The sequence below is a fragment of the Vidua macroura genome, chromosome 3 (genome assembly GCF_024509145.1).
Source record: "Vidua macroura isolate BioBank_ID:100142 chromosome 3, ASM2450914v1, whole genome shotgun sequence".
Taxonomy (NCBI): Eukaryota; Metazoa; Chordata; class Aves; order Passeriformes; family Viduidae; genus Vidua; species Vidua macroura.
Genome location: NC_071573.1, coordinates 105,696,001 through 105,714,841, shown reverse-complemented (window position 1 = coordinate 105,714,841; position 18,841 = coordinate 105,696,001). Strand labels below are relative to the sequence as shown.

General features: G+C 50.7%; 2 protein-coding genes across 3 annotated transcripts; one reads left to right on the top strand and one right to left on the bottom strand.

The window, feature by feature from the left end:
* Positions 1 to 214: 214 nt before the first annotated feature.
* GDF7 (growth differentiation factor 7) lies at positions 215 to 3,922 on the bottom strand. The gene is made up of 2 exons (XM_053974201.1): positions 3,595 to 3,922; positions 215 to 1,137 (listed from the first exon to the last, which is right to left on the bottom strand). Exons 1-2 carry the CDS (start codon positions 3,920 to 3,922, stop codon positions 215 to 217), a joined length of 1,251 nt encoding a protein of 416 aa, XP_053830176.1.
* Positions 3,923 to 4,361: 439 nt separating this feature from the next.
* LOC128805437 (circumsporozoite protein-like) lies at positions 4,362 to 5,820 on the top strand. Of its 2 annotated transcripts, none has more exons than XR_008436438.1 (2): positions 4,362 to 4,437; positions 5,456 to 5,820. XR_008436438.1 is itself a non-coding variant. In XM_053974127.1 (2 exons), the coding sequence occupies exons 1-2, from the start codon at positions 4,386 to 4,388 to the stop codon at positions 5,148 to 5,150; spliced, it is 456 nt and encodes a 151-aa protein (XP_053830102.1). In that variant the 5' UTR covers positions 4,381 to 4,385; the 3' UTR covers positions 5,151 to 5,281. The 2 variants fall into 2 exon arrangements, 1 of the variants encoding a protein (XP_053830102.1); XM_053974127.1 differs by lacking the exon at positions 5,456 to 5,820 and adding an exon at positions 4,747 to 5,281 and having other exon boundaries at positions 4,381 to 4,437.
* Positions 5,821 to 18,841: the final 13,021 nt, after the last annotated feature.

The following is an 18,841-nucleotide window of genomic DNA, read 5'->3' as shown; positions in this document are numbered from 1 at the left end:
ACTTACTCTGAGCTTGGCTTTTGGAAAGGCACACACCAAAATGTGCATGTGTGTATATATCTATATATCTATATATATATATATATATATATATATAGATATATATATATAGATAGATAGATATAGATATTTTATATATATATAGATATATATATATATAATGGGCAGGGCTGCAGAGCAAGGCCAAAAGGGATAGGGAGAGCTGCAGAAATTGCTACCTGCAGCCACACGTCTCCACGACCATGTCCTCATACTGTTTGTAAACCACATTGTTCCCAGAGTCTATATAGAGGATGCTGATGGGGCTGAGCTTGGAGGGCACGCAGCAGCTCGGGGGGGTGGACTCCGGGTCCATGGAGTTCATCAGGGTCTGGATAATGGCATGGTTGGTGGGCTCCAGGTGGGAGCGCAGGGGGAAGTCGCAGACCCCCTCACAGTGATAGGCCTCGTAATCCAGGGGGGCGATTATCCAGTCATCCCAGCCCAGCTCCTTGAAGTTCACGTGCAGGGGCTTCCTGCTGCAGCGAGTCTTCGCCTTCTTCCCATGGCCCCTGCCCCCAGACCGGGCGGCAATCGTGGTCCTCCTCTTCCTCCGCTTGAGATACGCCTCCTGGCCGGGATCGGGGGGCTCCAGGAAAGGGGGGCTGCCCAGGGCCTTGATCTTGTCCCGGATCTCCTTGAAGAGGTTCTCCTTCCTCTGGGTGCGGGAGAAGGCCACGAGCAGGGCTCGCTCATGGGGCTGTGGCCGGGGTTTGCCGAAGCCCAGCTGCCGGGGGGGCAGGAGCTGCCCCGACCGATCCGAGACGATCCTCAGCAGGAAGCACAGCAGCTTTCCCGAGAGCGATCTCTCCCTCTGATCTCGCAAGGCCTCCCAGACATCAAAGACCTCCCATCTGGAGGAGCCCGTGTCCAAAATGTCTGCAGCCCTGGAGTCCAGCAGCCGGGGCTCCTCACCGTCCCGGCTCGGGCAGGTGGCAAGGAGGAGGTGGTGGAAGGTGCCTTCGGGGGACAGGGCCAAGCTCCGGTTTTCAGGGAGGGAGCGCAGGATCCGCAGCTCTGCACCCGTCACCTCCTCTGCCTCGGGCAGGCTGGAGATGTCAAAGAGGTATCGCTGCTCCGAGGCGGATGGGGAGGCGTCTGGAATAGATAACACAGAAGGAACAAAAAAGGAAAAAAAAAAAAAAGATTTAAATATCAGCAAGCCAAAGCCAAGCTCACATTAGGGAGGTGCAAGGATCGCAGAGGTAATGGGGGAGATCTTGCTGTGCAGCATGGCTTCCTGAGCATCCAGCGGGACACAGGCTGTGTGTCCTGCATCCAGGAGCGTCACTCTGGCTGGGGGCACAAAAAACAAATGAGGAGGAGAAGGTACAGAGGGAGGGAGGAATCAATTCAAACAAGTGGCTTTTCATCAGGACTCTTTTCCACATCCTGAGGAGGCTTCTTTGCTTCCTCCCAGGTGTTCCAGTGACCCCAGATGCACCACTGTTCTGTTTTGGCACGGAAGCCACACCTGAACCTGTGCAGCACGTTACCATCCCCAGTCAGCAGTTTGTCACCTACTTCTTCTGCCCCAAGTGTCACACACATATACATGCTGTTAAAAATTCCACTTTCCCCTCACAGATAGGCACAGGCACACAGGTCTGATAGAGGCACCCACAGCAGCTGAAAGTGAGTCCAGCCTCAGTTTGGCACTATTTTTAGTGGATCCAAAGACCTGACACAGACTTGTGCAGTTTCTGGCACTGAATAAATATACTCAATGTGAATTTAAAAAAAAAAAGAAACACCAAAGGAGGTGGAGCTGGGAAGAAGAGGTGAATTGAGTTCTGGGAGGGTTGATTTTTTGTTTTCTCCCTCGTTAACGAGAAACCTGACCTGGGCATGCTGCAAACATCTCTACTGTGCCCGGAGCGCCCCGACCCGTTGCCGGCAGAGCCGTGCCCGACACCCCCGCCCCGCACCCGCCCACCCCCGCCGGCAGCGCCGCTGGGTGCAGCCTGCACTGCCCGCCGCGGGGGAAACTTCTCCCTGTCATTTGCTGCTGCTGCTATTATTATCATGAATAGTAGTATTATTATTCATTATGGTTATTAAAATTACTATTGGAAAAGCAGATCTAAAATTCCTGTGAGAAGCAGATAAGAGCAGATAAGGAGATCCCTTTGAAGAGTTCATCTGGTTTCGTTTTGCGCTGAAACTTCCCAGGACCTGTGCTCAGTTTTCGCTCAGCTCTCACAAGCCGAGCACTGCCCACCCTCCCACCGGAGCATCCTCCTGCCGGTCCCGCCTCGCTCCCCCGACGTTTCTCCATTAGCTTGCAGTAAACCTGCTCCCGCAAAAGCTGCCGGCAGGATACGACCCCTTCTGGGTGTGGGAATGGGGCTAGGGGGGTTGGCAGCCGGCGACAGGGACGTGGTGCGGCTGCCGCTGCTTTTCAGTTTGCGTTTTCACTTTATTCGATCGGGAATGTATTTTTTTTTTCCCAGCCAAGCGAACTTGACCGGCAGGACGCAAAGTACACATATATACATGTATTTGTTAAAAGTATATCGTTAGGTGCGTATATACAATTGTTGTTGTTGTTGTTGTTATATTCGCGGGTATGAAGAGGACAGAGAAGAGGGCGAAGAGGGAGAAGGGGACCACGATGCCGAGCTCAGCCGGCGGCGTTAGCGGGAGTCGCCCCGGAGCGCCGCGGCCGCCCGGGGCCGAGTACCCCGCGGGACACCGTGGCTGCGCTCCCTTCCTGGCCCGGCCCGGCCCGTCGCGGTGCCCCGTGGAGTTTTTCGGGCTGCAAAGGCTGTGGCAGGACGGGGGATGCCGCGCGGAGAAGCTGCTCATGCGCCGCACCCCCGGCCCCGCATCAGGTGGCGGGAGGTCCCGAGAGCCCCCGCACCGCCGCTCATCCCGTCCTGGGCGGCTGCACCTCGCTCCCCGTCCCGAACCGCATCCCCAGCACCAAGCGCCATCCTTGATACCGACTGCGTGTGCAACCCCATCGCCACCGCAGACCCCCGCTCTGCGCCACGCTCATCTCCGTCGGCAAACCCCTTCACCGGTGCCAGGCACAAATCTTTTGCTGTCCCCATCGTCAACCCTCCTAACCGTATGCTCACGCACAAACTCACTCCCAGCCCTGTCCTCGCCCCCACTCCCACGCTCAGATTCGCGCACGGCTTCATTCCCGTTAAACAATCGGGATGCGCAGCCCCTATCCCGTGAAGCTCCATCCCCTGCAACTACCCCGTGCGGAAACCAACGCACAACCCCATTCCCCAGCCAACGCACTGTCCTGTCCCAGGCACAGCCCCGTGCTCGGACCAGCACCGCGAGCATCCTCTCCGTGTGCCATCACGTCCCCAAACTCACGCTCAGAGTGATGCACAACCCCGTGTATCCATCCCCACATCCACACAGGAGCCCGATCCCCACACCCACGCACAACACCGTCTCCATCCCTAAGCCGCATCCTCATCCCCAAGCCCATTCCGAAGCCCAAGCATCGACTTCTCTCCCGCCCGACGGCGGAGTCCCGGCGGGGCGGCCGGTCCGCGCTCCCCTGCCCGGCCGCGGCTCACCCGCACTCACCGCTGCGCGCCCGCTCCGCGAAGCCCGTCACGGTGTCGGCGCGGCGGTCGGGGGAGCGGCGGGCGGCCAGGCGCTGGTACAGGGCCACCATATAATGATGCGGCACCACCGTGCCGTTGCGGAGAGCCCCGTCCCTCCGCGGCGGGGAGGAGATGGGGGAGGCGGCGGCGGCGGAGGAGGAGGAGGCGGAGGAAGGCGCGGCTGCCGAGGGTCGCTGGGGAGCGGCGGCTGACGGGCCGCGCACGGCGGCGGCCTCCAGCCCGCGGCGAAGGCGGCAGGCGCCCAGCAGACAGAGGCAGAGGGCGGCGGCGGCGGCGCGGAGGCGCATGGCGGCGGCCCGGGGCTCGGCGCGGAGCTGCTGCCGCCGCCGCTCCCCGCCCGCTTTTGAACATCGTCTTCGCCCGCCGCCGCCGCCGCCGCCGCCACCGCCGCGGCCGCGGCCGCCCGCCGCCCGGGGGCGCCCCCTGCCGGCCGCTCGCCCCTCCCCGCCCGAGCGCCGCCCGCGCCCCGCACCCGCCCCGCCCGCCCCAGCAGGTGAGAAACCCTCGGATTCCCCCTCGGGCTCCGAGCCGCCCGCCCCAGCAGGTGAGAAACCCTCCGGACCCCCCCTCGGGCTCCGAGCCGCCCGCCCCGGCAGGTGAGAAACCCTCGGATTCCCCCTCGAGTTCCGCCCCCCTCGCCCCGGCAGGTGAGAGACCGTCCGGACCCCCCCTGGGGCTCCGACCCGCCCGCCCCGTCAGGTGGGAAACCCTCGGATCCCACCTCGGGTTCCGCCCCACTCGCCCCGGCAGATGAGAGACCGTCCGGACGCCCCCTCGGGCTCCGACCCGCCCGCCCCAGCAGGTGAGAGACCCCCGGATCCCCCCTTGAACCTCGCCCCGCCTCCTCCGCCAGGTGAGGGACCCCCGGGCCCTCCGTCGGATCCCGCCCCGTGTTCCCCGGCAGGTGTCAGATCCCTCAAGGCTCCGGGCCCGCACCCGGTGGGGGCACCCGCACCCCTCCTTTGACGGGGGGAGCTGCGTCCCACAGCCCCGTGCCAAGGCGTCACCCTAGCCTAACTGTGGGGTGGAATGGGGTTGTGTTTGACTTTGGAAGGCGACCGCAGTTCGGGATGGCGGGAGGCTGGAGGGCCACCACCACCTCTGTTTGCAGGGGTGATATTTCGGAGCAGGGAATCCCCATACCGAAGACTGGACCGGGAAACTTCACCCCATATTGGAGCGGGTCACTCACCACCCCATCCTGGGGGTCCCGGTCCTACACTGGAGATGGGGCTAACCTGGCTCTGTTTCGAACGGAGGGACCGCCACCCCATGTTTCGGGCAGACCCCTTTTCCCCGACACTGGCTCGCGGGGGTGATGCCGGCGGTGGGGCCGGGCCGGGAGCGGCCGGGGGAGCCGGAGCGACCCGCTATGGAGCGGCCCCGGGGCCCCAGGCTCCCCCCGCACCGCTCCGAGATGCCCCGGGCTGCCCCGAGCCTCCATCGGCCCCGGTAATTCCGCCTCGGGAGTCCGACACGGGAGCAAAACAAAGACCCAGCCGGGCTGCGGGCTGATGTTTTCCCTCGCGCGGAGGGTTTCCTTGGTAAAATTCAGATGTTTCCTTGGGTCTCGATTAAAATAACAAAGTGGGGTATTTACTAGGATGTTATTTCAAGTCTCTTAAGTCCCTGGTTATGTCTGTTGCGATTTCTCCGCAAATACAAAAACAAGCGCTGCGATGATTTATTTGAAGGAATGTAGGTGTTTTGCCAAAACAAACACCGCTTTTTTTTTTTTCTTCTCCCCCCCCGAAACAATCACTTCTCACGAGCATTTGTCACTGCAGCCTCTTGGATTTCTTTCTGCTGTAATTTTACAGGTGTCTTGTCACAGTATCGCCAGCGGGTTTCTGATGCCAGCCAGCGGCTTTGCTCAGTGTGTACACACACACTGTGCAGAGACATGGACGGCACTCCCAGGACACCATCCCAAGAAAACCCCATCCCAACAAATTCCTGTCCCATGCAGCGCTGGATGGCCAGGCCTGAAGCTATTTGCACACCTTGCACAGCACTTGCAGGGTTTGCACAGCTTTTGCACAGGGCTTGCACAGCCTGTACATGGAGTTGGCATGGTTTGCCTGGCATTTGCACACTCAGTGTGTTCACACGGGGCCTTCACACGGAGTTCACCGCTCCCCCAGCAGTTAGTGACCCACCAGAGCCTAACCCAGCTGGGGCAGGAGGCAGAGGAAGGGTTCACAGAGAAAGGCTTCATTAACTGTTATTCTTCTGTCAGTCTCCTATTAAATCCAGCCTGATGTTATTCAGATACTAAAGGTCATTTTTAAAAACCATCTGACAAGACCTCCCAGACCTGAGGCCTCACTCCCCCCTGGCCAGGGTGCTGAGACTCCACTTGGGAGCCCTCCCAGAACCAGAACATGGCAGCAGGGCTCAGTGCTCAGGGCATCTCTTCCCAAAGATGGGAAGGCTGAAAAGCACTGTCTGGTCCTGTCCCACTTAATCCCACCTCAAAGTGCAGCCCCAGGCTCCAAACTGTGCTCCTGATGCTCCCACTGCAGCCTATGGCAGCACTCAGTGCTGCCCAAGGAAGTGATCAAAACGGACAGCAAGAGGATGGAAGGATGATGGGCTGGGAAGGACTGCTGAATGGGCAGACAAGTTATCCATAAACCTCTGGGCTTCTTGCAATGGTTTCTGGATCATCCTGCCTGGAACCGTTTCACACAGTCAGTTTTATGGGAAACAGTGAAAGGTACAAAAATGGTGAGCATGGGCCTAGCATCAAGCCCCCAAGTCTGTACATCCTTCTGCAGGTTGGGGTGCATATACCTGCCACACATGTGGAATCCCAAGCTTCACCAAATTCCCTGGCACTGGAACTGTCACTATCACTGCATTTTTGATGTGTATGTTTCAAAAATTAAAGTTACATTGATGCAACAGACAGCTGTGCCTCCTGTTTGTTCTTCCCCCACAACTTTTACTGCCCACAGACCAGTCCTCTTCTCAGCCTCCAATGTGGGCACCAGGGCCAAATGCCTGCCTGCTGCAAGCTGGCAGAGCTGAGCAATTTGCATCAGTTTGTTCCTGTGCATCAATTTGCACCACACCATCCTTGTCCCTCTGTGCAGCTGTCCCCATGACAGAGTCTTGTGCTGCTGGGTGACAAGAGGCAGATCCCTGTGCTCATTGTCTGTATGGAGACCCAGCCACAGGCACACACACCCCCACATAACCCCAGTGACATGGACACATGTCTGTGAGTGCCAGAAGGCACATGAACACACACACACACACACACACACACACACACACACACACAGGTACTCCAACCCAAGCAGCAAATCCTGCCCAGCTGAGCTGGAGGGTAGATGTGAAATCCCACAGCTCATCCTCCCAACCACACAGCATCTATCGAGACACACAAGCACTGACTTTCCCATCTGTTCTCCATTGCAGCCTCATTTAAACCCTTTTGGGCTTTCTTGAATTTCCATTAGCCCAGCCCAGCCCAGCTGCAGGACCTTCCCAAGCCTCCTGAGCCCTGCACAGCAGCACAGCAGCTCCTGCCCCCAGTCCTTCCCTGTGTTGGGGATGGGCTCCCTTCTCTCCCACTGCAAAACTTTTGTGCATAATTTCACCCTGGCAAAAAGCCATCTTCTACCAGCCCCCTTCCAAACCCAAATTAGCACGCTGCTGCAGCAGCAGAAATTGGAGAGGAAAGGCTGCAGTTTTATTTTACAACTCAATTAGCAAGTTTATACAGAAAAAAAACACCCACATAACTGAGGGAGATTTTATGTCCGTTCAGCTTCACCAGTAAATAGACTAGTTCCTCCTGAGGGCACTCCCCACTGCTGTGGGCACAGCGATGTACTCCTGCCTGTGGGGCCCCTCAATCAGCGTGGTGATCCTGGCTCCAGCCCTGCTCACTTGCTCCATCTCTCTTTGCTCTTACCCTTAAAAATCCTCTGTGTATCTCTATCATGGGCTGAAAAACACAGTTTTGAGACTGTACTGACACCCTGTTCCCTGAGTGTTAAATCGGAAGTGTGCCAAAACCTAAGATGAAGGGCCACATTTGCCTCTAATTTTTCCCTAAGAACCAGTCCCAAATAACATGAAGCCAATGGCTGTATGCCCAGGAGGGATCCTGACTCCTGAAACAGCTTGCACCATGTCCCACTTCAGTCTCTCCCTTCCTTGACCAATAGACCCTTCTGGTCAAGTTTCTGGAAAGACGGGACAATCTTCTCACTAACCCAGTTTTCTTACTGGGAACAATTTTTGGATGGTGATTGCTTCAGGGTCAGGAAGGAATAGTTCCTGCCTAGCTGACACTTGGGCTTGTCCCCTCTGTTGCAGTCCCCCTTCCTGAGCTCCCTGTTTTTGTGCCCAGCACTGCCCTACTTGCCCTTCTGCATTGTCCATGGCAGCTGGGGACCTTTGTGTGTGCAGCACTGAATAATTTCCATGCTCAGGGGTTGAGTCCTGGTCATGGTGAATCCCCTACCATGGCTACCTCCTCTTGTACAACTGTGGGCAAGGTCCCAGCCTGGCAAAAGGGCTGCCCTACTGATGCTCTTCAGCATAGGAATGAATTTGATTTAATTAGAACCCCACCAGGCATGGAAGACCACTTCTCAAAGTAGGAAACTGAGGCAGAAGGGAAATCCTCAAGGAATGACCATATGCCTCATGTCTCAGCTACATTCCCAGAGCTGTGCACCTACACCTCACCTTCCCTGTCATCAGCCCTTTGTGATGGAATAGAAATAAGCTGCAGTGACAAACCTCCTCCATGCTTCAAAACTGGAGGTGTTTGCAGCTGTTTCTGTTAGCTGAGCCAGTGGGGCTCCACCAGATTTTCAAGTCTTGAGCAAGTTCAGTGATCAGACTATTGATGCCAGTGGCTATTTGGAAAAGTGTGTTTTCATGTAGTGACCACACAAGAAGCCTCTTGGGGCTTCACTTAACAAATGTCTTCTAGTGAGATGGCTACAAGTGACAGCAGGGCCAGCTCAGCAAGTAGCTAAGCAACACCATCATTTTCTTTCCAAATCTTCCAGCAACTCCTTCCAAAACTTACTTAAACCGAGGCCAAGCTGAATTCTTTCTGATTGTCTGCTCAGGGATAGCCAGGGAAGATAAGACAAATCAAGGTACAAACTCCATGCATGAAACATCAGATTGATTCAAGAACCCCGTAGGCTGCTTTGCTTCAGGCCCAGAGACCTGACGTCAGCTCAGTCTGGCTGCCTAAAGCTGCGCTTGTCTCACATCACTTTCTATTTGAGCAATTTGAGCACTGTGCTCTAGCTAGGGGACAGGAAATGCTTTGCGGAGAGTTCAATCCTTCTGGAAACAAAAAAGCTTCTTGAAAAAGGCTTTCCAATATCCCCTCAGGGAAAATTGTCCTATTCAGCATCTGGTCGACAGGGTCTGGCATAAGCCACCTGAAAATAGTGAGTCAAAACACAACCGAGCGCTCAGTTAATTTTTTAAAAAAATAAATTAAAAGCTGACTCTGCTTTTGAAAAGTGCAGAGTCAGCAAGTAATCTGTCAATGCACCAATCACAGATGCTGGATCATGGTGATGACTCACCCCAAGTGTCCTCACGGTGGTAGTCTAGGCCAGCGTCTAGTTGGAAGGGGTGGGATTCACTTCCCTTCATTTTGGGTTCCTTTTCAGTCTAACTAGCCACCTTCTTCCCATTACTAGTTCCTGGAGGGAGAGCAGTACCTCCAGAAAGCAGTTCCTACAGCATTAACACAGAGCCCAGCTGAGACAGCTGTCACAGAGGTCAAGAAAGCTGTCAGCTGTCTCCTCCCCACCCCTGGATGAACATGTGAGATGCAACGAGGGGAAGCACTGTCCTACAGCTCTCCTCAAGGTCTGGTCTGTGATTCCTTATTCTTATGCATTAAATCCTTTGATCTCCACTCAGTCTTTTTTTCTCTCATCAGTTTCCCACATCACATCTTCCCCAACTTCTTGTCCTCCAGCTCCCAGTCCCTTTGTCAAGGCTCTTCAGATTTGGGGGCATCATGGAGGAGAAGGGGAGACCTGGCTGGGAGAGCATTTGCCAGCAGATACCTAAGGGAACACCAGAAAAGGAACAGAGTACCTCACCCTGACCTTTCCAGTTCCCAACTCCTCCTAGGAGATTCCTTCTCTGCCCTTTCCTCATCCCTTCCCAGCCAGTGCTGCTCATGACTGTTGTGCCAGGCCCACTTCTCTTTCACTTGAGAGAGAATTTCTCCACACAAAACCCAAGTTCTTTGCTTTCCATCATAATGCAAGGTCTTACCAGCAACTCCAGTTATTGGTAATAACTCAAATTATCTCACTCATAACTTTCTGGATGCAGCTGTTCACCACTATGAACATGGAAGGAAAGTGTCTGGGGTTTTTTTCTCCCCCTTAAGTTATCTTCCCATTCTTTGGTATTGTTGTTACCTTTTCTCTCTCATTCACTTCAATGCTCTAATCCCATGCTTTTATTTTCTGCCACAGACCTGACAAATAGAACTAAATTCTTGCAAATTTGGTTTCCTGGACAGTTACTCTGGGGACACCAACAAGCCCTGGGGGTTGGCTGAGGTGTGCAGATGGCCAGAGAAGACCTGCCAGCCTCAGCTCCAGCCCAGCACTCCTCCCTTCACTCCTCTGTGCCTGCTGCTGTGCTGGGCTGTGAGGAGGAGAAGGAATGGAGGAAGGTGGGTGTGTGGGTGGGGGAAAAGACGTGGTGCAAAGTCGTATTTGATTGCAGCTTTGCATGGTCTGCATCACTTCCATCAAAGATTGTCCCTGAGCTCCCTGCCAGGGCAACATGTCCTTCCATGACACACGTGGGGGGTTTGGGCCCACAGGAGAGATGACTCACCTGAAATGCCCCACAGACACCAGCACACACCATGGGGCAAACTGAGCAGTTCACAAACTAATTCTTACCACTGATACCTCCTGGTCTCCTACCCAGTTTTGCATTTTAACTCCACCATTTCTGCTTTCCTTTTCCATCTTGCCTTTTCCAACTTTTTGTTTTGTAAACAAAAAATTATGCTGTGGGCCTCTTTCTCCTTCAGCCGCTGAGCAGCATGAGAAGCTCGGAAAAGAACCCACCGCACGGGCAGAGCCACCCCGTCCCAGCTCAGCAGAGGGGCCGGGTGGCCGCGGGGGGACCGAGCATCCTCTGGAAGCGTGCGAGCCCTGGGAAGGCTCTCCCAGGGCAGGAGCACCATCTCCTGGAGAAGGGATTTATAGCACTGCGCTCCGTGCAAGGTGTTTTCCGAGGCACAGCTGGAATGTGGAAGTCACTAGCAGCTCGGAAGGCACCCACTCTGGTTTCTCTCGGCATAGACTGTGAAATATACATGAAGGAACCCAGTAAAAATGTGTCCTGTGTAAAAAGGAGGGAGATGGAAAACTGGCTGCAAATGGGAACACGTTTTGTGGGCACACCCCTTTTTCTCTGTGCTGTGCATCAGACAGACTTGAGTGTGAGTTGCAGGATCAGGTGTTAAAGTTTTTACTATGGGTATGTCAGGTAAAGTTCCATTTTATTTCACATTTGAGACTCTGTCTCAAAGAGTCATCGAGTTAATACAAAGAGCAAATCACATTTTGCTTAAGGAAGGGTCCTTTGCAAAGTTTTGAGGTGCAACTTAGAACAAGCTTTCTGCCTATGTATCTTTCCATTGGTAAATGCAACAAAAGCAGATATATGCAATGTATTACATCCTGCAGCCCCTGCAGATTTATTTAGTTCTCCCACTAAAGTTAAAGGCACGCCTCTGAACAGGGACAGATGCATGGATGGAGCCGCTGAGACATATTAGTGTGGAATGTCAAGTGCCCTATTAGGGATGCCCTTGATTTCCTGACACATCATAGTGGTGTGTGTTCACAACTGCCTATCTCAGCTCTTTGCAGACAAGCTGGTATAAGCTGTACTGACATCAGTATTTGGGTAGCATCTGTTTCTGCCTCAACAAGAAAGGCACAGACCTGTCATTTATAGTAGGACACAAAGATGATCCCAGGGGTGGAGCATCTATCCTATGGAGATGGGCTGAGAGAGCTGGGGCTGTTCAGGCTGGAGAAGAGAAGGCTCTGGGGAGACCTCACTGCAGCCTTACAGTACTTAAAGGGTGCTTCAGAAAAGAAACAGAGCCATTTTTATATGTGTAGACAGCAATAGGACAAGGGGGAATAGTTTTAAACGAAAAGAGATTTAGATTGGATGGTAGGAAGAAATTCTTTATTGTGAGGGTGATGAGGCACAGCCACAGGTTGCCCAGAGAAGCTGTGGATATCCTATCCCTGGAAGTGTACAAGGTCACATTGGATGGGGCCCTGAGCAACCTGATCTAGTGGATAGTGTCCCTGCCCATGACAGTAGAGGGGGTGTGGAACAAGATAATATTTAAGGTCCCTTTCAACCCAGGCCTTTTTATAATTCTATGATTTATATTTAATGCAGGCAACACATGTGCTTTGCCTTGCCCACTTGTTTGTCTTTACCCACCAGAACACTTGTGCACAAGTTCAGGCACCTAAGAAAATATCAGATTCTTTAATGTGAATGTATGGTGCTACCTGAGACATCCAGACCTCCAGCTGCTGCCTCAGAAAAGAGGGGACATTCTAACCTTCTGCCTCATTGACCAGCACGATGTCTATAGACCTTTTCCAACCTAAATGATTCTGTGAGTCTATAGGGGTGTCCTGAGTATCCTGCAGAGAAACTCCAGGTATCTATTTTAGCACCTGACCATGTGACCTTATGAGAAGATAATCAGAATTTAGTAGGGAAAAAAAAAAAAAATGGGACTTTCTGATACTGAAGAAATACTTGAAGAGTACAGTACTGTGTGTGGGTCGCTTCAGCAGTGTACAGGGAGCTCTGCCTATTTCTGTGGTTCACACATTAATCTCACTTGGTTAATAAGCCAAAATATGCCATTTTGGGCTCCTTTATCTGTGTCCAGAAGAAAAGTGCAGCTTCTAATACTTAATATGAGTGGGTCCTGTATGAAATTAAATTAAATTAAATTAAATTAAATTAAATTAATGAAATGATTGTTGGGAGGGCAGCTGCTGATTTGCTAATCAGCACTTCACACTTGGAACAAGGAGGTGTTAAACTCTGCCTCTATCCTTTCTGTAGGGCCTCACCCTGCATGCAGATTCAGTCTTGGCTGACAGTTTTTATAAGAGTCAAAGGCACAGGTTCAGTTAAAAGTTGTCCTGGGCCTTGATGAATTAGCGGTGTGGAAACTGCAAGTGAACCCAGATCTGAATCTTCTCTGTAGCTTTTTCCTCTCAATCTTCTCCATGTTTTTTTCCTCTGTACAGTACTGGCTTGTGGATACAGCATTTATAAGACAGGTTGTGAATATGAGCTCATGAGCTCTTCAGGTAGACGTAATTGTGGAAGTAGAGGTAGCCACTTGGACTACATCTATACACGTACATTAAATGCTGTAGGAACGCTCACTGGTACTGACACGTGCTGAGGATCAGCCAATGTCCACATGGATAAACTCCCGTCATCTCCAAGACTGATGGTCATGTACAAACTGTCAGCCAAGAAAGGTCCCCAGCTTCTGTTAACAACTGAACTGCCCCAGAAACTCTTCATCAGGCTCTGAGTCCAAAAACACATCAGAGACCCTCTTAACTCTGTGACAATGCTGACCTGGCTCCCTGGCACTATTTAATTTATTTGGGTAAATGAAACGCTGGAGACCCTGGAGATCAGGGCGGGGTAGGACTTGCGTGTAGAAAACTTAGGTCACTGTCAGGATTGTCTGTGGCCTTGCCTTCATTCCTTCAAAGGCTTATTCTAGCATGGCTGGGCTGAACCTTAGCCAGCCAAGAAACAGTGGCTTTTCTTGTTGGAAGGAAGGTCTGGGCCTTCGGTATTTGGTGGGGAGCTGAGAAGCTGGCAGCAAGAGCAGTGAAGAACACTGCTTTGGGAAGGGACCTCAGCCAGCACTGGCTGGGACCCTGGGACACTCCTTCCCATCTTAGTTTTTCCCTCTCTTTTGCAACAGATCCCTGACTGCTCTTGTGGGCAGCTTGGGAAAAGGATTAAGGAAATACTGAAGTTGTATTTACAACTTTGCACAGGATTGGAATGGATGTTCCTGGTGGAATGTCAGGAAGGAAGAGCTCCTTCCATGCAAACAGCTTTTCCTCAGTTCCTGCATTTCCATTTTTACTTTCCAATTCAGCACTGCCCAGACCACTTCCCATGACTGTGTAATGCTCGGGTAGCAATTACCATTCTGGGTTTGTAACTGTAGCTTTGAACGCCCCAGTGACTGATTCCAGTTTAGGCTCCAGTCATATGAACCAGGAATAAAAACAGCTGGTTGTAGGACGAGCTTGAACAATGTGCTCTCCCAAGGAGACTTCATTTCCATTCTCCTCAGGCTGATTGTTTCTCTCACCAGGTGGTGGTTGCTTCTTGCACTACAGAAAGCTGAAGACTTGACTCATGAGAAAAATATCCAAAATGTCTGCTACATCACTGTACATAAAAGGTTACATCTCTCTCTGGGGATGTTTTTTCCTCTGTCTTTCTGAAGCACAATCACCCACTTCTCTAAAATCTCCAACACTCATATAGTGCCACTTTAGTATTCACTGTTTTGGAGGAGTGTGACAAAGGAGTATTTAGGGTAGATTCATTTCACTTGATCTACAATGTGAAATTTGTTAGACACACATCAACTGTGCCACTCTTTGGACCAGAATTTTTCCTTTTGTCCATTGATTACAAAGCCAGTCTACCAGATCAGCACAGAGCAAGATGCTGAGCAGGTCAAAATCTAATTTAAAGCAAGAATAATCTCCCAGTGTGACACTAGATAGGCAAGTAGTTACTGCTTCATAACACCTTTACAACTCCAGCCACAAATATCTCAATTAAAAAACATGAATTTAAATAAGCATGTCCATGACCTGGGGAAACCCAGAACCTGTTAGACACTTTCTAGGTAAGCGTGGGAGCACCTGACTCAAAATGCTTGTTGTAAAACATCTGTGTCAGCTCCTGAAAGAAACATCAATGAAAGATGTTCACCTCCCTACCACAGCTGTGTATGAACGACTGGTTGATGAGATGGGTTGTTCTGATTCTGCTACGAGACAGAGGCATCTTGCAGACTCCTTGGACCACTGGGTCACCCTCTCCTGGCTTGCTGTCACCTAGAAAAGGTTGAGCCATTGAAATGGCTCTCATAGCATCTGCTGAATTAGTTATCTTGGCTTGAAAAAAATGCAGCAGAACCAATGTGACTCAGTTTACCAGAAAGGCTGCATTGTACTTGCCTTTTATTTCCATCACACACTGGAGGTATACAAGAAGTGGCTGGTCAGCCAAACCAAACAGGTATCTGCTGAGTTTATACCTCAGTTTTTCCCTTAGAGGGACACAAATCCTGGCCTCTCACCTACTGAGCTGCCAGGTTTTTACAGTGGTTGGAGGAGCTGAAAGTTGTCCAGCCATTTCCTCCTCTGTCGTGCTTGGTTAAAATGGGTCATTGAGTTATTGCAGTGTTTTTCAGTGGGGAGCAGCCACAGAGACTGGCAGATACATGGAGCAACAGAGAGAGCAATCGCACACACCTTTTTAGGAAGAGGTGCTGAAGAATAACATACTAACACCCCTTCACCTCCCAGCCCTTTTTCTTTTTCTTGCTAATTCCAAAAGTTGAAATTTTACTTTTGGGAGAATTTCAGTCAGGTCCAGAATAACTCATAAAATGGAGGAATTGTTCCAACAATGACCCTGAAAGGTTTCCTCATTTTAAAAGGAAATCCAGGAACAAAACCTGGCCAGTTCTAACCAGGATGGTTCACACTGTGCTCTGGTGGGCAGTTCAGCAGAGAAGCCTGGGTCTCCATCACTCTTAGCCTTTACACTTACAGTCAGGAATCTGCATCAAGGGAATCACTTCCACACTTTCACACGGGTAATGAGGGACCAGGAGCCAGCACCAAAACCAAACAGGACTTGGGCTCTTGCTCATCTCCAACTAAATAACTTAGCACAAACCTAAACACCTCCAGAGCTTATTTGGTGGGAGTGAGGGAAGTGATGGTAAAATCCTGGACACTGGCTTTGGTCAGGTGTGCGGTAAAGATGGACTTGAAAAACTTGGCAACATATTTAGGTGGAAACTTGTGCAGTTATTGACTGTTCCTTCACTTTTCCTGGACTGGAGAAATACTTTCCATTGCTGCTATGTAAATACTTAACTACTCAAAAACTATTGTTTCTTTGGGGGAAAAAATTAAAAATCACTGTATCTATCTACTGTAGATTGAATTTTGAATAATACAGACAATTTTCTGCATTTTAGAGTTTGGTTTTATTAAACTGAGGAAAACCAGGAAATCTCGTCTTTTCTTCCTCACTGGCTACCATGAAACTTATCCGTGATTTACCTAGGACCCCCAAACTTAAGAGAGATGGAATTTTAATTCCAGGGCTGCAGCAGGTCAAGAGCCAGGCTTATCTTTCAGCAGGGATTACCTATGGTTTATACTAGATTATTCCTGACATGTGGCTCATCATATTACAGGTTAAATGTTTAAAGTGGGGAGGAAAGCATGAGGCATAATGAATAACAGCTCTATAACTCTGCTCTCTTCTCTCCAGAATAAATTGATACCGAGGTGTGTAGATTAAAAGACTGCCATGACAGGCTATCAACAACCTTACCACATCATATAACAAGAATGAACTTTGAATCTACCATTTTGGCTACCTTTGAAACTCGCTGAGAAGCCCAGTCCTAATATAAAATCTCCTAGTGGTTCACATCTGGGTTTTGTAATTGTCATCTGAAAACAAATAGTGTTAGGAGTGATAAGTGAGTGATCATCTCACTGGACTCTTAGTGCAGCCTTTTTCGGTAATGAAATTATATTGCATCTCTCCCAAATCAAGGCTAGAGAAAAGTTCCATGTTCAGCTTTTAAACTGTGTTTCCATAGCTGATTTATTTTGTTTTTAAATATGCTCCTTTGCCCTTGCTTTTTCCCCCCACATTTTATTCACTATACCCTAAGCAGGGCTCTGATTTCCCCTCATCCAGCCATGATTACAGCTAGAGTCCTCTGCCAGGGATTCAAAACTTGGTGGACAATTTCCTCTGGGCTTATAAACTCACTGTTGTTCTCCTGCTGCTTTGGGGAGATGAAAAGCAAATCCATGAGCTGCCAAGAATCACACCCAGGCAGGGATGCAGTGCTGCAAGAGCTGGTCCCTGCTCAGTGTACAGGAGACAGACATGACCCTGGGATGAGTTCATGGGGTCACACCTTGACCCTGATGGAGACCCTTCATCTCCCCATGCCCCTGTGAAGAACGGAGAGGGATTAAACTGTAGGGCTGCAGTCCGTTTGCATCGAGCAGAATGAACAGACCCCAGCCACAAATCACTCAATATTCTAACAGGCTCTGAGAGGTTTTTCTTCCTTGCTTTAACCCTTTGTGGGACCTCAGTGCCTGCTGGAGATGGCTGGTGAGCAGTCCTCGAGCACAGGTGGTGATTCCCTTTTTCATAACACGCAGTGCCCCTGCATCCATGCTGAGGCAGGTGGCTGAGAAAACCTCTCTGGGCTATGTGTCAATGAAAGATAATTATTGGGAGTAAATTGTGTATCAAAAGTCAATACAAACATTGACTGCCAAAGTCAGTCACTGACTGACTTTAGCTCTGTAGAAAATCCCAGTGTAACTGGTCCCAGAGTCAGGTTTTGAGCACAAGCGGAGGGTTACACTGAGTTGGTGGGATTGTGTGTGCGAGTGAATGGCGCCAAACAGGAGCTGGGCACTGGGCTTCCAAAGGGTGAGTGCCATGGTTTAGCAGACGTTATGAAGAAAATTAACTCTACTGCATGCAAAACTAGCACTGATGAGACACAGCTGGGGATTGCAATCAGCACCAGAGCCCGTCCCGCGTCCATAGGTGGTGTTTGAGTGCTCTCTAGTGGACAGAAAACGGATCGAGAGGAACAAAACTGATGTGCTGTCCCTGAGCCTAAGTCACTCTCAGCTGAGTGTCTGAGGCATTGGGTCTGTAATACCCACACACCATGGGCCTGTGCTGAGTGTCTGGGAGCAGGATTTGGGCGCGGGGGGCTCAAAGCCAGGTCTCCCTGATCTGTGATGCTTCAGGGCAGAGGTCTGATGAGAGATTAGTGCAGGGTGGCATGGGATGCCCACTTCACCTGGTAAGAGCTGACTCACAAGCACAAGAACCACCTCAATCCCTTTACACTATTTTTCCTTGCTTTTCCTTGTGATGAAGGAAACACCTGCAGTTCCTGCTCCTGTGTGTAGTCAGCGGTTAGAAGAGCAGAGGTACTGTGGAAGGAGAGTAGAAACATCAGTCATGGAAGGGAAGAAAGAAGTGGGGAAAAATTATATGAACTCATTTCCCAGCTGCTGTTGAGCCTCCAGGAGCCCTTTGCTCTGAGAGCCCTACCAGTGCTGGACATAGTACCTCTGAGGGAAAATATTCTTGTTTCATAGCACAAAGTGATAAGCAGCTGGATAAAGTGGAAACCTAGACTATGTCAGTGTAAAAACAAGGTTATCAAGGAAGTCAGCTCAGGACACAAGCCATAAAATAGTTATGTAGTAGGTACTCCCAGACCAGCAGAATCATACTGCTGAACCCAAATGTTCAAAAAGTGTCCCATAATCATAACATTTATAAGGCTATTGTATTGCAGTTGGGATTTACTTATAGTAGGTGTCTGAGTTTTAAGAATAACTCATTCTCCTTTTGCTTCTGTGAAATGGCAGCTAAAAGATTTTTTATGATGGTGGTATGGAAACCAGAAACAGCCACTTGACTCATGAAACACCTACACCTCTAAAGAGGTTATATGCATCTCCCCACAAACTCTTTGTTTAAAACTGGCTTCTTATCTTACCTCTGGGAGGGATATTATTTAGCCTTCCTGGATGATACTATTTTTCAGTATGAGTTCCTCTTACATAGGTACTTCCCAATGCTCAGACATCTGGAAGACAAAAAAAAAAAAAACAAAACAAAAAAAACAAACTCCTTCAAACTCCTATTGAGCTTAATTACTTGTCTCCCACTCATTCTTTTCCTTCACTTTCTAGAAGCTTTTGACTGAAATCAGACTTATCTTTTCTTCAAGTATCTTCTCCTACTTGAAGCAGTCATCTTTGGCCTCGCCT

Bases quoted from the DNA above. Each gene is read 5' to 3' on its own strand.
- GDF7 (XM_053974201.1), bottom strand. From the start codon at position 3,922: ATGCGCCTCCGCGCCGCCGCCGCCGCCCTCTGCCTCTGTCTGCTGGGC. The intron at 1,138-3,594 runs GTGAGTGCGGGT...TATCTATTCCAG, and splicing joins CGCGGAGCGGGCGCGCAGCG to ACGCCTCCCCATCCGCCTCG.
- LOC128805437 (XM_053974127.1), top strand. From the start codon at position 4,386: ATGAGAGACCGTCCGGACGCCCCCTCGGGCTCCGACCCGCCCGCCCCA. The intron at 4,438-4,746 runs GTGAGAGACCCC...CTCTGTTTGCAG, and splicing joins CGACCCGCCCGCCCCAGCAG to GGGTGATATTTCGGAGCAGG.